Below are 20,011 nucleotides of genomic sequence, written 5' to 3'. Positions count from 1 at the left end.
TCACTCGTCTCACTTGGTCACAAGACACTGGATGGCCAACCCCTGGGGCACCCATGGTTGATCAGATTGGAAGGCTGCACCTTGAGTGGATCCAGGGAAACCTTTCCGACTCACTGGCATAGTGGTCAGGCTAGAGGTTTCAAGTACTCTAAAGAGTCTCGTTTATTTTGCCACTCAAGTCTGGAGGGCTTTCCCGCCAATGGCATTGCTGTGCGTTCAAAACACTGTTATTTTTTGCCTCAACAGTCCCTGTGGTTAATGGTTGGCGTTACTTATTGCAAGAGCCTCGGGTTTTGAAACCTAAGACAGCCTCCGTAATCTCTCAACTTTCTTTTCAGTTAAGGACAGGAGACCTTCAGTCCATCCACCCCTGCGGCTGTCAAAAATGCCTGGTCTGAACACGGATAGGCCTGAGGCCAAGAACTGGCTGGCCAGGAAACCTAAAATGGCAGGGCTCAGCACCTCTCCGGAAGTTATGCTAAGGAACAAAGTGAATGAGGTTGACTCCTAAGTTCAAGGTAAAGGTGGAAACATTACCCACCCAGAGGATGGCCTAACTGGCTTAATTGGCCTCCTAATTTGCCTTATTGTTTCCAGGGGAGTGAGATTTCTCACAGGTGGTGTTGATCATGCTCCCCCCTTGGTTAAGAAGGGCTTGGGGCAAGGTGGAATCTCACATACAGACAGCTAAATGCAGTAAGAGTACAATTGCCATTTAATAAACTGAGCAACAGAAGATATCCTGTGAGATGTATGCCTTTATGTGGACAAAATATCACCACAAATGTAAGATGTTATTTATATGAATGAAATCAGGAAAACAATAAAACTAATTATATTATTATTGTACATGCTTGAGTGTTCTGTTTAGAGTCTGATGATGTGAGAATGAGTCATAAAAACACACAAAAATATAAATTATTATATACCCTCTAATATTCACATTATTAAAATTATGAAATATATTATTTTAATCAATATTTTTACATAATTCTAGTGACTGTAGTGATCTAAAAGATGAGAAATATTCCAAGATTACAAAAGCTTACTATATTTTCATTCATTAAAGATGTAAGTTAAATGTACGAGTGAAAAATGAATATTATTTGTCATATTTTCAAAGTCTTTTCTCCTAAAACATTGAGAATTAAAAAGGCAAATGACAAATTATAATAAGTATTTCAAAATGTTAAATGAAAATATTTTAAAATAAAGCTGAAATTGTATGTAATTTTAAAGAATGTAATATTTTCATGGAAAGAAAGCCATTCAAATTTTAGCAATGTAAAATTTTCATACTTTGTGTTTTATGTATATATTTTTGTGTATCTATTGTGTGTATGTGAGTGTGGTCTCCGTATACATATATGGAGAACAGAAGAGGGGAAAATGAGAATTTCTTTAAAGCAATATGAATATTTAACACCGTAAAATATTCCTGAGCCTTCACGTGCAAATTTTTGGAAGACCACCCCAGTTCCTGTGCGCCTCTTTGTCTACAAACTAGAACATAAGGAGAAGGAAACGGATCTTTTCTTGGTCCTGTTTGAAACTACCCTTCATTAGGCAGTAATTCTTGCATAGATTATTATTTGAGAAGTTTTATCCATTTAGCATAAGTTCATAAAAGCAAATTACTTCCACTTTTCCCCTCTCAAGTTCTTTCCATTTCTCAGTGTTCCTTTGCAATGTTGGGCAGTGCAAACCACAGATCCTCAAAGAGCGAGGACCCAGTCTCCTGTGGACATCAGGCCAGAGATGCCTTCCTGGGTCCCGAATGTTTGTGGAGGATTAAGTGCTGAACTGGGTCACCATGGTTCATGGCCACCATGAACCCAAGTATGGAGGTATCCTTGTGTTCTTTAAAAATTTATTTATTTATTTATTTAGTCATTAATTTATTTAGTCATTTATCTATCTATCTTTGTTTATTTATTTACCTATGAATATTAAATGAAAGCCTCCTAAAGCATGGGCTCCAGAGCAAGGGCCCCTCCAGCCCGAACGAGAGCACTTCCGTCATAACCACCGTGGCCTTTCCAATGAAATCCACATATTTTTAACAAAACATAGAAGACAAGACTCCCTATGGGCCAACTCCTGTTTTCTTTTTTCCACTAGATGCCTTCCCCATCCTCACTGGCTCTCCTCTCCAGCCAAAGGGAAGTGATTCTGTGCCCCATTATCCCTGCTTTTTCTTGTGTTGGGTGTTTTGGAAAACTGTAGTCCCTTTGCTTTCAGACTCTTTTACTTCACACACCACCGCCCCCGACCCCCCATCTATTGGTCATTAAAGATGTAAATCAGACAGCTGATATTTCTGGGAAGCTTCCTGCTCAGACCCGTCTGGGTTGGGGTCCCTTCTACGTCCTCCGACAGCACTCTGGGCCTCCTTCCATCATAGAACAGACCACAATGTATTGTAATTTTCTGCCTACGAATCAGAAGGCCCCTCCTAATTATGAGCATGTTAAGGTCAAGAACTGTGTTGTATCTGATTTTGTAATCCTTCCACCCAGTAGGCTGTCAACTGCTACATCACTGATGCCTAAAAAAGCATCTGATAAAACAACACATTCAATACACTGTTTTTTAAGTTTATTTATTTATTTTTGAGTGAGAGAGCACCCGAGTGCAGGGGCAAAGAGAGAAGGACAGAGAGAATCCCAAGCAGCCTCCACGTTGTCAGCCCCGAGCCCCGTGCAGGGCTCGATCTCACAGTTCGTGAGATCATGACCTGAGCCAAAAATCACGAGTCGGACAATTAACAGACTGAGCCACACAGGTGCCCCAGAAACTCAATAAACTATCAAATAAAACTGAACTTTGTCAAATCATCACCAATACACAGATATTATAAATTATATTTCTATTCATTTGGTTGTTGCTAGAAAGCAAAAGGCACGCTCAGACCAAAGCCAGTCCCTGGGCTGTCCCGTCCAGAAGACACAGAAACCCTTAGACACGGATCTTACTCAGGCCCTTACCGGGGCCACCGACAAATGCACTGCCCTCGATACACGCAAACTTCTCCTCAAACAAAAGCCTCACCGGATGGCATCGCGTCTTGCATATATTGGGCTCTACTCCTCACAAGCCTCAATTTCTTTTCTCCCCATATCTGTGAAAAGGCAGCTGGGATGCCAGGGTTCCAGGCAGAGTTTTCAAAAAAGGTCAACTAGCATTCAGATTCATTCTGGTAAAATTCATTCCTTCTCTTCCAGAAATTTAATGAGAAAGGACAGCTTTGTGAAATGGAGGAGCAAGAACAATATTGCTTAAATAAATTGGAATTTGCACTTTGATTACCCCGCAGTTTCTGCCATGCTTTACTGGAAATGCTCCCTGCGGTGCAGGTTTTTTTCCTCTGGAGTGACATCATCTCATGAAGCCATCCTCGCCATAATTATTTCCATCCATATTTGTAGAGCACGCAGCAAGAACGTTCAGTAAGGAAGAGCCGGTGCATCCAGAACACTTTAAAACTGTACAGTCACCAGAAAGCCCCATTAAAAGGCAAATGATATATCTTTATGCATGCCTCTGACCCCAAAGGAGATATTTCATATTCATATTAGAAGAAAAAAAAAAGAGTCTCTTTCAAACAATGAAACTCTGATGTGAGCAAACGTCCCATGCCATGAAATAACAAACAACATGCAGGGGTTCGGTTGCTTTTCTTGGAATAACACTTTTAAAAAACTGTCACATAGAGGAAGTGGACATACTGTGGTTCACAATTGTCAAGTTTAAATCCTTTTGGAATTTAGGCTGTGTCAACCCTAATACCAAGTATTGGAATTTAAAAAATGTTATTCTTAGCCACCCTGCTTTCCCTTTTGGGCAAATTGTTCTTTTTAGAATGTGCATTTCTAAAAATTTTAGTGAAAGTGAAAACATCAACAGAAGAGTGTTAATCTTCTCAAAAACCAAATAACTTGATGAAAAAGAAGATTTTTTTTTTTGGCAATTTAAGTGCAATGAAAAAACAAAAACAAAAAAACAAAAACACGAAAGCTGTAGATGGGCTTTCCTGACAATTTGTGATGTTCTGGGGCTGACGTAACCCGCGGGAGAGAGACCACAGACTCCCAGTGCTGTGAGGTAAAGGGCATGGGCCAGGTTCTTTGTCTCCTGGAAAATAAAAGCTTCCACCATCTGCTCACTGAGGCTTTGATTTTGTTTTAAGTGCAGAAAAACACGCACTTAACTCTGCAGTTAGTGACAAGAACCAAATTCATTCATTCATCCATTCAGTCATTCATTCAACATAACCGAGGAAAAGGTGTTGAATGTGAGGTTAAACCGAAAATGTTTACTTAGGAAAATGTGATTTTTCTTTCTCTCGCACCGCTGTTTTCAGACCTGCTCTGTAAAATCCCTTTTCCATGAAATTTAATGTCCTCTCAATCAGATTCTGTCATTTGTCAACTATTATCAGTTGCTTAAAAGTCCAACCTAATTTCACTCAGTTTAGGGGTGCCTGGTTGGCTCAGTTGGTAGATCACGGAACTCTTGATCTCAGGGTTATGGGTTCGAGCCCCACAGTGGGTGTGGTGCCTGCTTAAAAAAAGTAATCCAGGGGCGCCTGGGTGGCTCAGTTGGTTGAGCTCTCGACTTCTGCTCAGGTCCTGATCTCATGGTTCATGAGTTCGAGCCCTGCATTGGGCTCTCTGCTGTCACCAAAGAGCCCACTTTGAATACTCTGTCCCCCTTTCCCTCTGCCCCTCCCCTGCTCATGCTCTCTTTCTCTCAAAAATAAATAAAGCATTAACAAAAATGAATTGAACTCACTTGAAAACTTCAGCCCACAGCCTGTGGAACATTTTTTGTCTCTCCTGGCCCGGTGTGACTCACCCTATGACCACAATCCAACCCCCCGTCCCCTCTCCTCTCTCTTCTGTGCCCTGGTACCTCTGTGTTGACCGTCCAGGAGGATGGGCGGGGCAAAAAGGACCAAAAGTCCTTACAGGTGTCATCTTTAGGTTGTTGCCAGGGCAGGTGAAATGATCCTTGCCGTCTCAGGTGGACAATGCTGGGCTCTTTCAAGGCCCTGGGGAGATGTTGCTCCTGACTCGTCACGTGGGTCAGGGTAACTTTCCTCCACTGTCCCCCTTGGGTCCCACCCCTACAGAACACCCTAAGCATAATGACACCTATTCTGGCTGTTCAAGGATTTTCTTTTACAAACTCATGGGTTCATAGTTTTACTTTGATCATTTAATTAATCGAAACTCAAATCACATGTCCATCTAAGCAACAGGCAACCCACCACGGGTCAGTATCACGTACACATCTAAGCCAATGGGCAAACCTCCCCTACGGCTCCCTGATTTATGCTAGACCCCACTGTTACAGCCTCCTCTGTCTGCATGTGAGACGCTCTTGGGGCTGAGTTTACGGGGTTTCCAGTGTGCTTTCATTTGCACACAGCACGAAAGACATTAGTCAAGCTGACCCTGTAGGATAATACTGTCAAATGCATACATTTTCACTATGCTCCCATTTCCCCACGTGCTTGATTGAAATCTGGGACGGTAGGTGGTAGGTAGGTCTGGTAGGTCGCACGTGGCTCCAGTTCTCAGACTGGGGAACCAAGCTCTGACCTCGTTTGCAGCCAAAGCAAATGTGTATTTCAAAATGTTTTATGTTTCCCGTTGCTTGTGAGGGTGACTTACCCACCTCCGTAAGGAAAGGGAAGTCACGCATTGGTGCTGCACGGTTTTCTTCTGGCCAGTGTTAATGCCCATGGAATCTCCTCAGGATCAGAAACCAGAAATGCTGACTGCCACGGAAAACCCGTATTTCTGCGATTTGGGGAATGAGTCATCCCGGTCACTAAATAAAGCTCTGTTTGCCAGAAAAGAAACAGTGGCATTAAATAAGACTGTGAAATACTTTGAAGTACAGAGGGAACATGGGATTTAGGTTGAAGCCCCGTGCTTTATACCATCCCAAAGTTACACACTCACCTCCCTGTTTGCATAGGAAATAAGTCCCTCACACCTGCACCCCTCTTAAATCCCCGCTCCTTTCACACACCTTGAAAGAACCTCAACACCTCTTTAATGATGCATTGGAAGTGATATTGACCAGGAGGCAGGTAAAGAGACAGACTGTGGTGAAGTGCTTTAGCCTTCCGCTGAAATCATTACACTCTCTTCATTTTTCAAAGGGCATTAGATCAAAACTCATAATCCAACCTTAGAGCTCCCTAAATAGCCCTCTTCCCAATTAAGGCAAAACTATTCAAATGTTGAGCTTTTGAAAACTTTCCTGTGAAGTTATAAATGCGTATCTACAGCTTTCAGAAATTCTTATAAATTTCTGATGTAAATTTATAACATGCTACCACAAGGGAGAAAAAAAAAACAAAACATTTTGCTATTATCATCTTAGAAAGGAAGATGGAAGAATTTTGTCATAAAGCTGGGGCTCTTAAAAAATTATTTTATTTTATTTTATTTATCATTTTATTTATTTTATTTTATTTTATTATTTTATTTTATTATTTGGAAAATTTCTCTAAATACTTGCTATTATGCCCATGTAGAGAAATTTGTTCTCTTGAGCTACAGGGCATCATTTTCCATAAAACTAGCTCTGTGGCTGATTCCTCCAAATTTCTCAGTGCACGTTTCCTGGGAGTCTTCCTGAAGATTCTGCCAGAATCACTTGATAAGGCTCTTGAGTTGCTCACCAAGACACATGAGGGAGAAATAGACCGGGCCTGGCTTCCCCACGGACTACATGAAATCTGACCATTTTGCCTGGTTCCAAAAATATTCCCCCGGTCCCCCCTTTTCTTTTTCACTTTTCTTTATGATGTTTCTTTCATTCCCTTTAACTTTAGCTTGAACTTCTGTTTATGACTATGACTGTTCATCTTCAGGAGGTTGGTAATACTATGAAAAACCAAAAAGTACATGGATGGGGTATGGTAGTAAAGTCTCATCAGGAAATTTATTAATTATCTGTTGTGTGCACATTTACATTAAAGTGAAAGTTGGCTCATTCCAGCTAAATTTAAATTCCAGATGAATGATGCTAGCAAATCGAAGAGTAGATCAAGAAACCTGGTTCCAGTTTTATTAATGGAAGAGCTGCTAAAATAAATATACGGATGTTACCCAAATGAAAATGTAAACAACCCCCAAAAGTTTCCGTGATTCTACTTTGCCTACCTGAAACCCTGAAATTCATGGAAATGAAGTGACTAAATGGCATGATCACAAATGACCTGATCATGTTGTTTATTTTGAGACATCCATTTATTTGCTATGCCACCCGTGTTTCCTGGATTCACAGCTAAAATGATTTCTCCCCCTGCTGTAGCATCCCTGTCTATTTTCAGAGAGTCTATTTTCAACGAGTGTTAATACCTTCTTTAGAATCAAGAAGATACCCCTTGAATTGGGACCTTTGGTAAGGTGACACTGTACTACGCCCACATGCTGCTTTCTTAGTAACTAACACAACACTGAGAAGACGCCATTGAGTTTTGTCTCCCCGAGAACTTCCCCTGGGGTGTGCAAGATCAGGTAATTCTATTGACTAATTTCTTTGGTAAAATAAAGTGGCTGTCTTTGAAATATCATAAACGATATCCTTTCATTTAGTCCTGTACTTATTTACTAATCCATTGGGCATTCATTCTGTGCCTACTAAGCCCTAGCAAACATACTAGGTGTTGGGAATTTATTTCAATTTATAGCTATATCAACATAACCGAAATCTCAGCGACAGTGACCAACAGAGAGGAAGACCAGAAGATTCATCTCATATTCGATGCATTTTATCAGGCTTCAGGAGCACAGCAGGAAACCAGGGTCTTTGGTGACTGACTGCATGTGTAATGAGTAGGGCAGCAAGGTTAAAAAGACAGCCACACAGCTACAATGAATTCAGCAAACTACATCTCACTAGCACATTTGTGGGCTTTTTTTTTTTTTAATGTATGAATTCTTAGCTACTTTGAATCACTACCAGGCTCCTTCTAATTACTAACAATGCCAAGCCTGCCCTCTCAGCTGTAGCTGGATGCCCCAGGCATCTTCATAGCAAAACAAACAAATGATTGGAATATTATGATTTAAACTCAAAACCAAAGCACAGTTGGAGATTTTTTTTTTTTTTTACCAGACTGCTTGAAAGTCTTGTGTCGAGGGTTTGTGAGATCATGGAAGATGCAGGAGGACGACACAAGGTCAAATCTACGTCTCATATACAAAGAACAAACTGGTTTTCCAATCCTTTTGCCGTGGCTCACAATCTAGACGATGGCATAGGGAGGATAGTAAGGTCCTGTGCACAAAGACCACACTAGTGACCTCAAGTGCCCTGCTATGGATAATGGCCATTATCAGAGGAGGGGGTGGAGGTCGCAGAAAGATTGGCTCCGCAGATACATGCTACGCGGACTATTTTTATGATCTAATTCTTAGGGGCATCTATTTATTTCAACAACCAAAACCGCCCCTCTGAGTACGGCAATGAGGCACCCTGTCATTATCCAGCTGTGGTGGAGGGTTGGTTCGTTTTTGAAAATTGATAAATACGTAGTATCCACCCTGGTCTCACACAATCAGGAAAAAAAAAAAAAGATTAAATATGCAGCTTCTGTAAAGGAAGTTTCTCTTTGACTCTCTATGGTAACACACATAGCAAGCTGTGCCTTGGGTGTGAAGGTTCGAGGGCTACTGGAGTCCTCCATTTTTAACCTGTTCATTACCATTTGTGCTCAGCTTTGAGGGAATATCTTTAACCTGTTCATGGGGTGAGCACAATCAGAGGGCACCCTGTATGCTGTAATATTTATTTCGGGGAGCTGATATAAGTGATATTGTCCGGGGTGGGGGAGGACTGAGGGAGGAGACGTACGAAAGCACAATAAGTCTTGTGTTTGGGTTTTTTGTTGCACAGTGAGCACTGGGATGGTAAAATATTATTTTCATCATTCTTTCTCTTTTTTTTTAATATATGAAATTTATTGTCAAATTGGTTTCCATACAACACCCAGTGCTCATCCCAAAAGATGCCCTCTTCAATGCCCATCACCTACCCTCCTCTCCCTCCCACCCCCCCATCAACCTCTCTCTTTTTAACTGCAGTATCAGAAATACTACAGAATACCTGCACTGAATTATGTCTACTTGGCATTGAAACATTCATATCAATGTGATTAAAATATAGTCAGGCTGTCCGTTTCTCGTGACAGTCATAAGAAATATGAGAAGGTGGATACTCAGCTCCCTCATTAATTGATGTGATCCAAACAGCCCTTCTCTGCTTCAACAAGGGACCTTAATGTGGATTTTTTTTTCCAAGGCTGTGACATTCACATCTAATGGCAAAGCCCTCTAACAGAGCAATTGTTAGGAATGCCAATCAAGTGGAAATAGCAAAACTATTGTTTTTCTCTATAGTGTGAAAGGAGACTTTTAACGTACCTAAAACACATCTCTTTACACATTCTGCACCATCACCCATCCTTGGCTTATAGCGTTCATCTAAATGACTGGCTAAGTTAGCTTTTACAAAAATCCGGGATACCACCAGGCTTCTCCTTGGGTGATGGGATAATATATAGGACCCTGGAAACAGTTTTGATTTGTGTCTATTATAACTCCAGACTCTGCTCCTGTCATGAAACAACAAATTCAGATTCTGGACCAGGAAAAAAAAAAAAAAAGTGGAGGTTTTAAAGCCTAAAATGACTTAACAGTAACTAGAAACTCAACCTACCTAGAAGTATCCTCCTAAAATGTAAGCAAAAACTTGACCTTGACCGTTACAACAGAAAGTGGAATATTCCCCACCCGCACACACTTCTCTCCACGCTCACACTCCAGCGAGAACTGCTGGGTTTGCATTCGGGGACACTGGCTAGTGAAGACTGGGGTGGGGAACTGTTTAGGCAAATCCGCCAACCCCGAAAACCTGAAACTCTAGGCTGTGGTAACGACATGCCCCATGAAGACTCCATGACGCTGCCCTGGCGTCCAGCCTCTAAATGTAACTCACATCTCGTACGAAACGTCCACCACCTGTGCACGTGCTCTCTGGCTGCTGAGATGCGGGGCCAATGACCGCCTACACCGTGACTTCATTAGTTTCAGTTAATTAATAACAATGGATGACTCTTTGGGAAGTGCTCTGCTAGGTACTGCAGAAGATCTGGGAAATTTCACGGCCCCCGTGATTGAGCACTTTCTGTTTGGGGTGGGAAAAGAAAAAAAAGAGCCAAAATATGTTAAATAGCATAAAGATAAAATCCTGGTCTATATCGCAGCGCGAAAGACGCCACATGGATGTGTGTGACAGCTTGGCAACGGGTGGTACCGGGCAATGGTTCTCATTTCGAGTGTTATAGGACTCGTGTGTCTCTCTCTGTGGTGAGGTGTAATATACGTAATACGACATATATTATAAAGTGTAAGTATAAATAATAAAGTATTTAAGTTTGTGGATTATTCGTTTTCATAACTATATTGATTCAACATCATCTTTGTAAAGATGCTGCTCTATTCAAGTACATTCCCATGTGCTGGCTTGAGGGCCTGGGAAACGGGAGAGCCCCAGGGCCACAGGTCAACTTGGCCACCACCCTCACTGTCCTGGTTACCGTGGCACAATCCCCACCAGCCACTCTCCAGCCCTGCTTACCTCAGTTTGTTTCTCCCAGTGTCTTGCATAATCTTCTAGGATAAAATAGAATCTCCTTATTTATTAAACATATTTTTCTAATGTATGTTCATTTTTGAGAGAGGGGGAGAGTGAGAGTGTGCGCAGGGGAGGGGCAGAGACAGAAGTAGACAGAGGATCCTAAGTGGGCTCTTTGCTATCAGCACAGAGCCCGACGAGGGGCTCGAACTCACAAACTAAGAGATCATGACCTGAGCCAAAGTCGGACGCTCAACAGACCGGGCCGCCCAGGCGCCCCTAAGTTTGTTTTTGATTGCCTCTCTCTCCCTGCTAAAATGGAAGCACCAAGAAGCCAGGTACTGGTTTATATTGTTTCCTGATGGATTCTAAGCCCCTGAAAGACTATCTGGCACACAGTAAGTACTCAATAAACAGGTGCAATTTTGTTAGTGTTGTCACTGCACAGATACAGGGACACTCACCAGCATGAAAGACTCTGGGGTCATTTTCTATGCATTAAAATGACCGAGAACCACCAGGAGAGACAATAGTGCTATGAAGTCACAGTAGGACAGAAATATTTAGTTCTGTTAAAACAGTTTAATATGCAGTGAGCCCCAGACTCACTCAGAGTCTTATAAGACACAAAGTTTAGTTTTAATATCGTTGAAAACATATGCCCCTTAGTCATTTCTCTGTCCCACTTTGGTATTACTGCATTGGGAAATTTTCATTATATTTATTTACTGTCTACTTATCTGTTTCTCCCCTAGAATATGAGCTTCATGAGGGTAGATGGCTGTTTGTCTTGTCACCGCTCTGTCCCCAGTGCTCCCCACACACCCCGCTGGGACTGCAGCAAGAATGCTCCTCTCTCCAGGTCCCACATCCAACAAGCCAATGAGAGCAACGTTGTTATTAGGTGCCTAATAATTTAGCAGATTTTTAATTTTCAAAAAACACACACACACACACACACACACAAAAGGGACTCTCATACATCGTTACTCTGGCCTTTTTCCTGTTTCTTGCTTTTGTTTCAATAACGTATTCGAGGTATTGCTCTCAAGACAGCCACGGACTGTAATCAGTGCACGTGTCCCAAACGTCTGAGAGTGAAAACAGGGACGCTAATGAAAAGGATGGAAGCGGATGAAGTGCAGGCTGAGAAACAGAGACACAGCTGAGGACCTGAGGAGTGGCCCGCGAAGAAGCCACCAAGCCCAAGCAGCAGAATAACTGCGAGTGAAAGGGGAAAACAGGCCTGGTCACAAGTGAAGAGAGGGGGGCGGGGAGAAAGGAGCTGAGCTGCACGTATTTTTAATGAAGAGTAGGTCGCCAAGACAGGTGGGTGACGACTATGATGAGCAGTCGGCCGGGGTGTGAAAAAAGAAAAAAAAAAAAAAAGCAGAATTAAGTGACACTCGGTAAATCACAGGAGGACTCGAAACCTGGGAGGGCTTCTGGAAACAATGGTCGATCCCTTGTAACACCCCAGTGTCTTCCAGTAATCGAATTGGGCAGCTCATTAAAATTAGGTGTGAACAGATAGGTACCCTGGCAAAAAGGCAAGGGAGCCAGGAAGCGGCCAGAGCAACGCAATTACTATGTCTGTCGTTGAAAAAAAGAAAAATCAGACCCATAGGAGGTATTCGAGGAGGTGGGCTTAAAAAATCCCCATTGGAAAACAGTGAGTGGCTCCTGGGGAAATAACAGGAACAATAAAATCGGCCACGGGAGGGCTGAGTCAGGCCAAAGAAGAGGAATGTTTAATAATTGGATATGTGTGTGTAAAATAACTCCGCTAACAGTGAGGGAATTTAAAGAAGTTATTTGAAGAGCCATATGAGGAAACAGGAGAATAAGATCTCAGCCACTCTCTGTGTCTGGGCAGGCTAAATATAGAATTGGCAAGTGGACCTCAGTAAAGGAGCTGCAAGGCATCTGGCCGAGGGCCCCAGTGTTTTCCTAAATAAGCGTGTTAAGGTGGCTCCAATGATCACAAACGGTGCCGTTAGCTCTCTGGACCACGCTGAAGGGAGGGGGGATTCACAGCGACGTCGTGCCTTCTTCGTGCTGGGTACGGTGTGTGACATTCTCACACGTATGAGCTCATGTGCTTCTCACAACCAAACTGTCACATGAAAATCATGGTCACAACTTCCAGTTGAGGGAAACTGAGATCACCCGGCTGTTCAACAGCAAAGTCAGGAATTAAAGGTGAGTCTGGGGCGCTGCAAGGCCAGCTGCCACCAAGCTGATAAGGGAAGCCGATAAGGAAGACTCAAAGCACTCAAGAGAACGCGTAACTGAAGGAAGCAGATATTGTGGGGGTGCCTGGGTGGCTCAGTCGGTTAAGGGTACGACTTTTGCTCGGGCCATGATCTCACAGATTGTGCGTTCAAGCCCCACGGTCTGCCTCTGTGCTGACAGAGAGGAGCCTGCTTGGGATTCTCTGTCTCCCTCTCTCTCTGCCCCTCTCCTGCTCGTGCTCTTTCTTCCTTTCTCTCTCCCTCTCTCAAAAATAAAATAAACATTAAAAAAAAAAAAAAGGAACCAGATGACTGTGTTGAATACGCTTATTCACACCCTGATTCACATGGTGACCTTGGATGATTTGATTGATCTCCCTTGGGCTTCAGTCTTGCTAAGGTTTGTTATTTTATGAGACCAACTTCTACCTATAAAAAATAACAAAATGATCTAATTCAATGAGTGGGGCACACACCTTTAAAAAAAAACCTTAGGCTCCCCTTAGAGTTTTTACTGGGCATGACAAAATTTCTCAAGTTTTCCTCTGACGTTTGGGGTGAGAGTGGGGGTGATTTGTCATCCATTCATTTCATTATTAACAGCCATCAACTGAGAGCTTAACGTGAACCAAGCACTTTGGTGGGCTCTTGGAAGCAAAATGATCACGGTTCCCGTCTCCATAGAACGTATACCCTACTGCGTAAGGGATTTTACTGTTTTACTGAGCATCAGGGAGTGGAGTAGATGTTGTTACAGGAAAAGCAGGGTCTTATCCAACTTTGGAGCAAAACCTAGTTCTGATGTAGTAAATTTAGGAAAAGCTTCATCAGAGGAGAAGCGAATGCAGCTGTTCGTGTTCTGGGCGGAAAGAAGAGCTGGTCTCAAAGTGGCAAAAATCAGAGAGGCAAGGGCACTCACCAAATGGTCCACAGTCCTCAGGCACTGACCACACACCAGGCAGGAAGCGGGTGAAGCTTGTTTTCCGCCCGTCCCCATGCCAAAGATGCGGCCACTCCATGACGAGGGGTGCCCTTGATCCACATACGCCTCAAGCTGCCCCAGGCCACCTGGGGCCCTTGGCCGCAGTCTTTTCCGTGTGTTCTCAAGACCATCTCAGTGAAGTTGAAATTTACATGTGAAACCAGACTGCAAAGGGAAAATCGCCCGCTGTCAGAATTACTCTAGGAAACCACTTAGGAGGTCTCTATTTTAAAGATCTCAAAGTCTAATACAGTCAATTTTTCCACCAGGAGGAGGAAACAGAAGTGTTTCTATACAGGCCAGCTAGTTGGCTTGTGAGATTGGAGCCAGATTGTGTAGTGAACAGATCCTGTTCCTTTAAATACCTTCCATTCTGAGAAGCGTCTACACCAGGGAGGCATCTATATCATAAAAGGCTGAAGGAGTGGCAGGTCCCAGTTCCCCTTGGCATACTCACACTTCTTGTTGATTTCTGGCTGAAGGGTTACTACATGGCTTCTGTCTGAAGAAGGCAGCAACCGGAATTCTCTCGTCCCTGCCTGGGGACCTGGGCATGATGAAAACAATGGACGTAAAATCACCCCAACCTGCATATGTCATTAGCGGACAAGTCAGTTTCCTCTGCCTCCCTATGGGGGTCAGAATGGGTTCAACCTCACATACGACTTTTACTCCAGCATCGTGATTCTAAGGAGTATCTCATAGCAGACTTCCAAGTGACTGCCAAATATCTACCGTGTGCTTGTTATGGCCTGTTTTGGGAAATTATGGCCTGTTTTGGGAATGGGGATAAACTATTAATGAAACATATGTTCTTTCTCCTCCAGTTTAGTGGAAAAGCACAAACTTCACAGGAAATGACAGTATGGCCAATGCGAGCATGGAACTATGGGAACACATGGGTGGCTCTTACCTCGAGTAGCTGGCCAGGCCCAGAAGGGGGGGGGGGGGGGCAGTGTTTTCCGAATGCAAGTAGCAGCATGTATACGCAGCAGAGGTTAGTAGAAGCTTCTCTTTGACAAGAGTGTTGATGAAGGGAATTGAAGATGTCCTGTGTGCCCTGAATATCTACTACACTTCCAGGGGCATAAAATGGAGGTACGAGCCACAAAGAAGAATCTGCACCTTTGGTGAGAATTTGCAGAACAGGTTGAGAGCTAGAAGACAGAGAATTTACAACTGTCAGTGGCAAAGTCCCTTGCCAAAGTGATGTAACCAGTGACGTTTGTGTGAAATACCAAACACTTGGAAAGCCTTACCTAAGTCAGTATGTTAAGCGTGTGTGCCGATCACTGACAACGTGCTCAGCATGCATTTGCATGGAACGTTCAAACGAGACCTTCCAAACACTCCTCAACACATTTGAACGCCCCCCAACACCGCATCGGCAGACAGCCCAGCAGTGCTCTCCGTTTGGCAAGGTAGCTGGTTATCGATCAGTAATTTTGTCACCGAGGCACACACGGTTTTCAGAAGAAGACAAAACAAAACAAAAAAAGATCGCAGCAGCAGTAGAATTACTGGAAATTTTAGACAGCCAAAAACACTCATAGGGTTTGCTGTGTCAGAGAAGAGGGCTGAGAATACAGATTTTCCATGTTTCCATTCCTTCACTGAGTTTTCACTGTGTTTGCTAATTCTGCGCATCACTGTTCAGGGGTACTGTTAGTTGCATTACCATTATCACGACCGTATTATAGTCGCTGAGAAGACAAACGTATGCAATGCTTCCTAATAAACACCAACTTTTTTTCTATCCCCGACATTAGAGACAAAAAGGGAAGGAAGAGATAACACAAAATGAAGGACTCAAATGGTAGTAATTTCATTTTCTTTTTTTTTTTTAATTTTTTTTTTTTTAACGTTTATTTACTTTTGAGACAGAGAGAGACAGAGGATGAATGGGGGAGGGTCAGAGAGAGAGAGGGAGACACAGAATCTGAAACAGGCTCCAGGCTCTGAGCTGTCAGCACAGAGCCCGACGCGGGGCTCAAACTCACGAGCCGTGAGATCATGACCTGGGCCGAAGTCGGACGCTTAACCGACTGAGCCACCCAGGCGCCCCTCATTCTCTAGCTTTCAAGTTATTGAACCATTTCAGAAGATGTCCCCCCGTAAAAAAAACTTATCAAAATCACATACCTGCCTGTGGCAAACATACCAATCCGTATTTGAACTTCCCATAGTCACATACTTCTTGAAAAACAGGGAATGTACAATTGTCCTCACCACCTCACCAAGTCATTTAATGACAAAACCATTGTCAGGTGCCCCGGATGTTTTTTTTGTTTTGTTTTTTGCTTTTAATTTTTTTTTACACACCCACTAGCAGTGTTTGTTAATTTATTCTTTGTTAATATAAAAATTCTTTGTCAATTTCTAAATGTTCCCTTCAAAATAGTAGATGAAAAATAAGTACTCCTATTTTATTCCAATAGGATGTTTTATTCAAGAACCCATAAACTATAATAAAACAAGGTTACTAGTTGTCTGACCTTGAGAAAATTACTTAGCACCTCTGAACCTCAGCTCCCCCAGCTTTAAAATAGAGAATAGTAGGTACCTAATTGGGTAGTTGTATTAATAAAGACTTTACGTGTAGAACATATCAATTAGCTGCTCTCATCATTATTTGTTATTGATACTAAAATAGCAATTTTGTTGACTTCGGATTTCATGGTCAGTGCTGTTTTTGAATGTGTAATTCGGGGGACAAAGCTCAGGCTTGGACCAGTGAAATCTGCAATTTGATTCCCGAGGGCCCTGTGAAGTGCAAGAAAAGCCACTTAACCTCTCTGAACCAAGCTGTTTCCACTGGGAAATTTGAATTTTAATGTGTACCTTCCCAGATCATGACAAAGATTGAACAAGGTCGTTCTTCTCCGCACATGGTAAACATTCATTGAAGAGTAACTCCTAGTATTAATAATACTGCAATAGCAGTAGCGGAAAAACAAGGAATCGTCTGGGTATAAGCCTTCGAGTAAAATAGCATCATCTTGCACAGTGACGTCTTCTGTTGCCCACCGTGCTGGTTAGCTGCCTCGTGTGTTCTATTGAAAAGCACTCTGCTATTTACTAAGTCTTTACATGTTGACAAATACACTACCTGGAAACCAGCATGTGATTATGAGTAAGGATATTTCAATATCCCCAGATATACGCACAAAACCACTGGGGAAAAACACATACACAAAATATTCTGCAGACACTACATATTTTAAGAACAGGAAATATAAAGCAAGAGCCTTTTATCAGCAGAGTAGTGATGAGATCTTTGAAAGCAATCACAACAATAAGAAAAGGACCAATCCTCTTACCCTTCTTCTTCTCTAAATCTGCTGTTTGGTAAATGCAGAATATTAGAAACTCAGTTGTTGTCCCAGGGTGTCACCATTCGTACATTCTAAGGTGACTTTTTCCCACTGGTTCTAAACAGTGTGCGTCGTGGGGCGGGGGGTGGGGGGGTGGGGGGGAGTGGATACTATGGATGGCACCAAGGGTAGAGACCTTGAGATAAGGAAGGTTTCTCAAAGTGGAGGGGATTCTAAAATATCCCTGTCCACGACAAATGATTGCTTTTCACACAGGATGGAGAGAAAACAGGAGGAGCCTTAAAGTGAAGGGCCAATTCTTCAGAAACCAAAGGAACAGGCCTGAGATGTATTTAAAGTAATCAACGGGTTTTATTTCCTGGAACTGAAATAGTTCAGCTCTCAACTTCCAAAGCTACAGTCAACAATTTTTCATCAGAGCCCAAGAGAGAAGGGCAAGGGTGAAAGAGACAACAGACAAGAGAGGCATCCAGAGAGTGTGGAGGAAGAGGCTGGCAGGGGGCACTTAGCCCTCTCTCTTCTCAGGAAGTTACATTTCAGGTCTGGTGACAATGTTGGGGATGGGATAGGAGGCAGATCGTGGGATGTGGATGGAAAATGGCACCTGCCAAGGAACACCAAAGCCTTAACTACAAAAAGAAAGTCATCAAACCCCAACGGAAAGGGAACGTCCTAGTCCATCTCAGACCTGGGGTAAACCATGGCAGAGCGGCAAGCTGACTGAAGACGTCGCCAGGGTAGTTCATTTTTGAAAAATAAAAAATAAAATTCTTTCCATTAAAAATTAGGTTTCCTAAACAACGTGCCTTTTGTTTTATGCCTGAGTGATACAGATGACTGTAGGCTGGCCTTGAGGCTGTGGGGAGAGGGAAAAGGGGTGGCCAGGAGTCTCCCCGGAACATTCCAGTAGCCCAGACATCTGAATGGGGATAGATGTTCCTCACTGCTCCCTTCCAAAGGGCTGGGTAAAGCTGACCCTTCCCACCTCACAAACAACTTGGAAGCTCTCAAATTATTTGGTGAAAAAACGACAAATCCCTGGGTCAGCAAAAGGGGAGACCCAGATGGGAGAGAGGGCCTCCCAGTTTGGGGGAATGCGAGCTGCTGGGTATAACAGGCATGGGGGGGGGGGGCAGGGCAGGAGCTCTGGAAGACGGCCACCCACTACCAGCCCAGTTTGAGGACTGCCCCTTCCTACTCCCTGGAAGTCCCCCTCCGCACCCACCCATGCTCTGTATCCTGCACCCCTTCCCCTCCTACCCCTGATTCCAACGCAGAGGTCCAGAATGCCCCGGGGAGGGAGAGAGGGTGCAAACGGCAGGTCCACGCCCCAACTGAAACCTTAGGAAACAGTTCCAGGCAGGGAGGGGCGCGGTGGGCTCAGCTCAACCCCGGAGGGGGTGGGGGTGGGGGGTGGAAGTCCTGGCTCTGATCACAGGGGTGCCGGGGGCCAGGTGGCCTGCCCCTCCAGGTCAACCCCAGGCCCGGGCGCGGTTGGTGGGGGGGAAGGGGTTGGACGGAGGAGGAGAGCGGGTGGGGGAGGCGTCCCAGTTCGTAGGCCGTGGCCAGTTTCCCCAGTTAACAGCCAGGCCGCAGCAGGAACGGGGCGGGGGCTCTTCTCCAAACCGGTGACTACAGGCTCTCGCGCTCTGCGACGCCCGGGGCCTGCGCCTCCGCGGCCGCGGCCTCTCCCGGCTGCTCGGGCCCCTCCGCGGGCGGTGCCTGGGCCAGGCCCGGCTCGGGGGCGGTGGCGCCGCCGATCTCCAGCTCCACGAGGGGCGGCGGCGCGGCTTCTCCGGCGGCCTCGGCCTCCTCCTCCTCCTCTTCCTCCTCCTCCTCCGGCGGCGGCGGCGGCTGCTCCCCTTCCGGCTCGGCCTCCCGGGGCTCGGCCTCTCGGGGACGTTTGGGGGAGCCCTCCGGCAGCTCCCCCGCGCTCCTCTTGGGCGCCCCCTGCTCCGCGGCCTGCTTGGCCTGCGCGTTGCCGCCCGCCTTCCCCTGCGGGTAGCCGCGGCCTGCGGTGGCGTCCGCGCCGACTTCCGGCTGCGGCCCGGGCCAGTCGGCGCCGGCCTGCCCCCGGGCCAGCTGGTAGTCGGCGGCCTGGACGGTGGGGTTGTTCTCGATCTCCCACAGCCCCGCGCTGAAGCCCCTCCTCTTGTTGGGCTTGCCGAACTTCTCCTTGGACTCCTCGTACGGGAACAGGTGCTTGGGGCCCAGGAAGGCCGTCTCGTGGGTGCCGAAGAAGAACACCTGGTACCGGTTAGGCTCGGCCATGTGCTCGATCCTGGCGGGCCAGTGGGCGTAGCCCTTCAGCTTGGCGAACACCAGGTCGCCGCTCTTGTACTTGGGCCGGCAGTAGCGCGACATGGCGGGGGTGCGGACCCGGCCTCGGCGGAGGCCCCGGCGACGCCCCACGACGCGGGCGGGTGGCGGCCGCTGGGCTGGGTGCGCGCGCCCCGCGAGGGCCGACGCGCGCAACGCCCCGCGCCCTGAGAAGGTTCTAGCGCGAAGACTGCATTATCTCCGAGACCCCAGTGTGGGCGCCGTGGTTTCTAGAATGATAGAGCTGACAGGTCGGATGGCCGGGTGGCCCGGGGCCCATTGGTCTGTGGAGCACTTGGGCCGTAAAGGTTGCGCGGGTCACGCTGTGTGCCGGAGGAGCCTGGGAAGGGTGACGTGGGGCAGCGTTGGGAGAACGCAGTGACACGATGAGAGCGTGTTCGGGGGGAAACCGGTAACAGGCTAGTGCAAACTCGAGGTATCCACGTGGGCCCTGATCTCAGCACAGCAAACTCCACCCT

The 20,011-nt window shown here is 45.3% G+C and overlaps 1 protein-coding gene and 1 long non-coding RNA gene across 2 annotated transcripts in view; both read right to left on the bottom strand.

Moving 5' to 3' along the window:
- Nucleotides 1–20,011, bottom strand: part of LOC128315709 (uncharacterized) — a 372,477-nt gene that overhangs the window by 122,820 nt on the left and 229,646 nt on the right. The window contains exons 10-13 of the long non-coding RNA XR_008298770.1: nt 14,792–15,035; nt 14,336–14,425; nt 13,816–14,043; nt 5,683–5,850 (exon numbers count right to left, since the gene is read on the bottom strand). This is a non-coding gene — a long non-coding RNA (uncharacterized LOC128315709). The remainder of the gene's footprint in view (nt 1–5,682; nt 5,851–13,815; nt 14,044–14,335; nt 14,426–14,791; nt 15,036–20,011) is intronic.
- Nucleotides 17,545–19,665, bottom strand: HDGFL1 (HDGF like 1). Its single transcript, XM_027040407.2, has one exon. It carries the CDS (start codon nt 19,575–19,577, stop codon nt 18,846–18,848), a length of 732 nt encoding a protein of 243 aa, XP_026896208.1. The 5' UTR covers nt 19,578–19,665; the 3' UTR covers nt 17,545–18,845.

The sequence above is a fragment of the Acinonyx jubatus genome, chromosome B2 (assembly GCF_027475565.1).
Source record: "Acinonyx jubatus isolate Ajub_Pintada_27869175 chromosome B2, VMU_Ajub_asm_v1.0, whole genome shotgun sequence".
In the NCBI taxonomy this organism is placed as follows: domain Eukaryota; kingdom Metazoa; phylum Chordata; class Mammalia; order Carnivora; family Felidae; genus Acinonyx; species Acinonyx jubatus.
This window is presented reverse-complemented; position numbering and strand designations above follow the sequence as displayed.

Excerpts from the sequence above, each read along its gene's own strand:
- HDGFL1 (XM_027040407.2), bottom strand. The coding sequence starts at position 19,577 with ATGTCGCGCTACTGCCGGCCCAAGTACAAGAGCGGCGACCTGGTGTTC.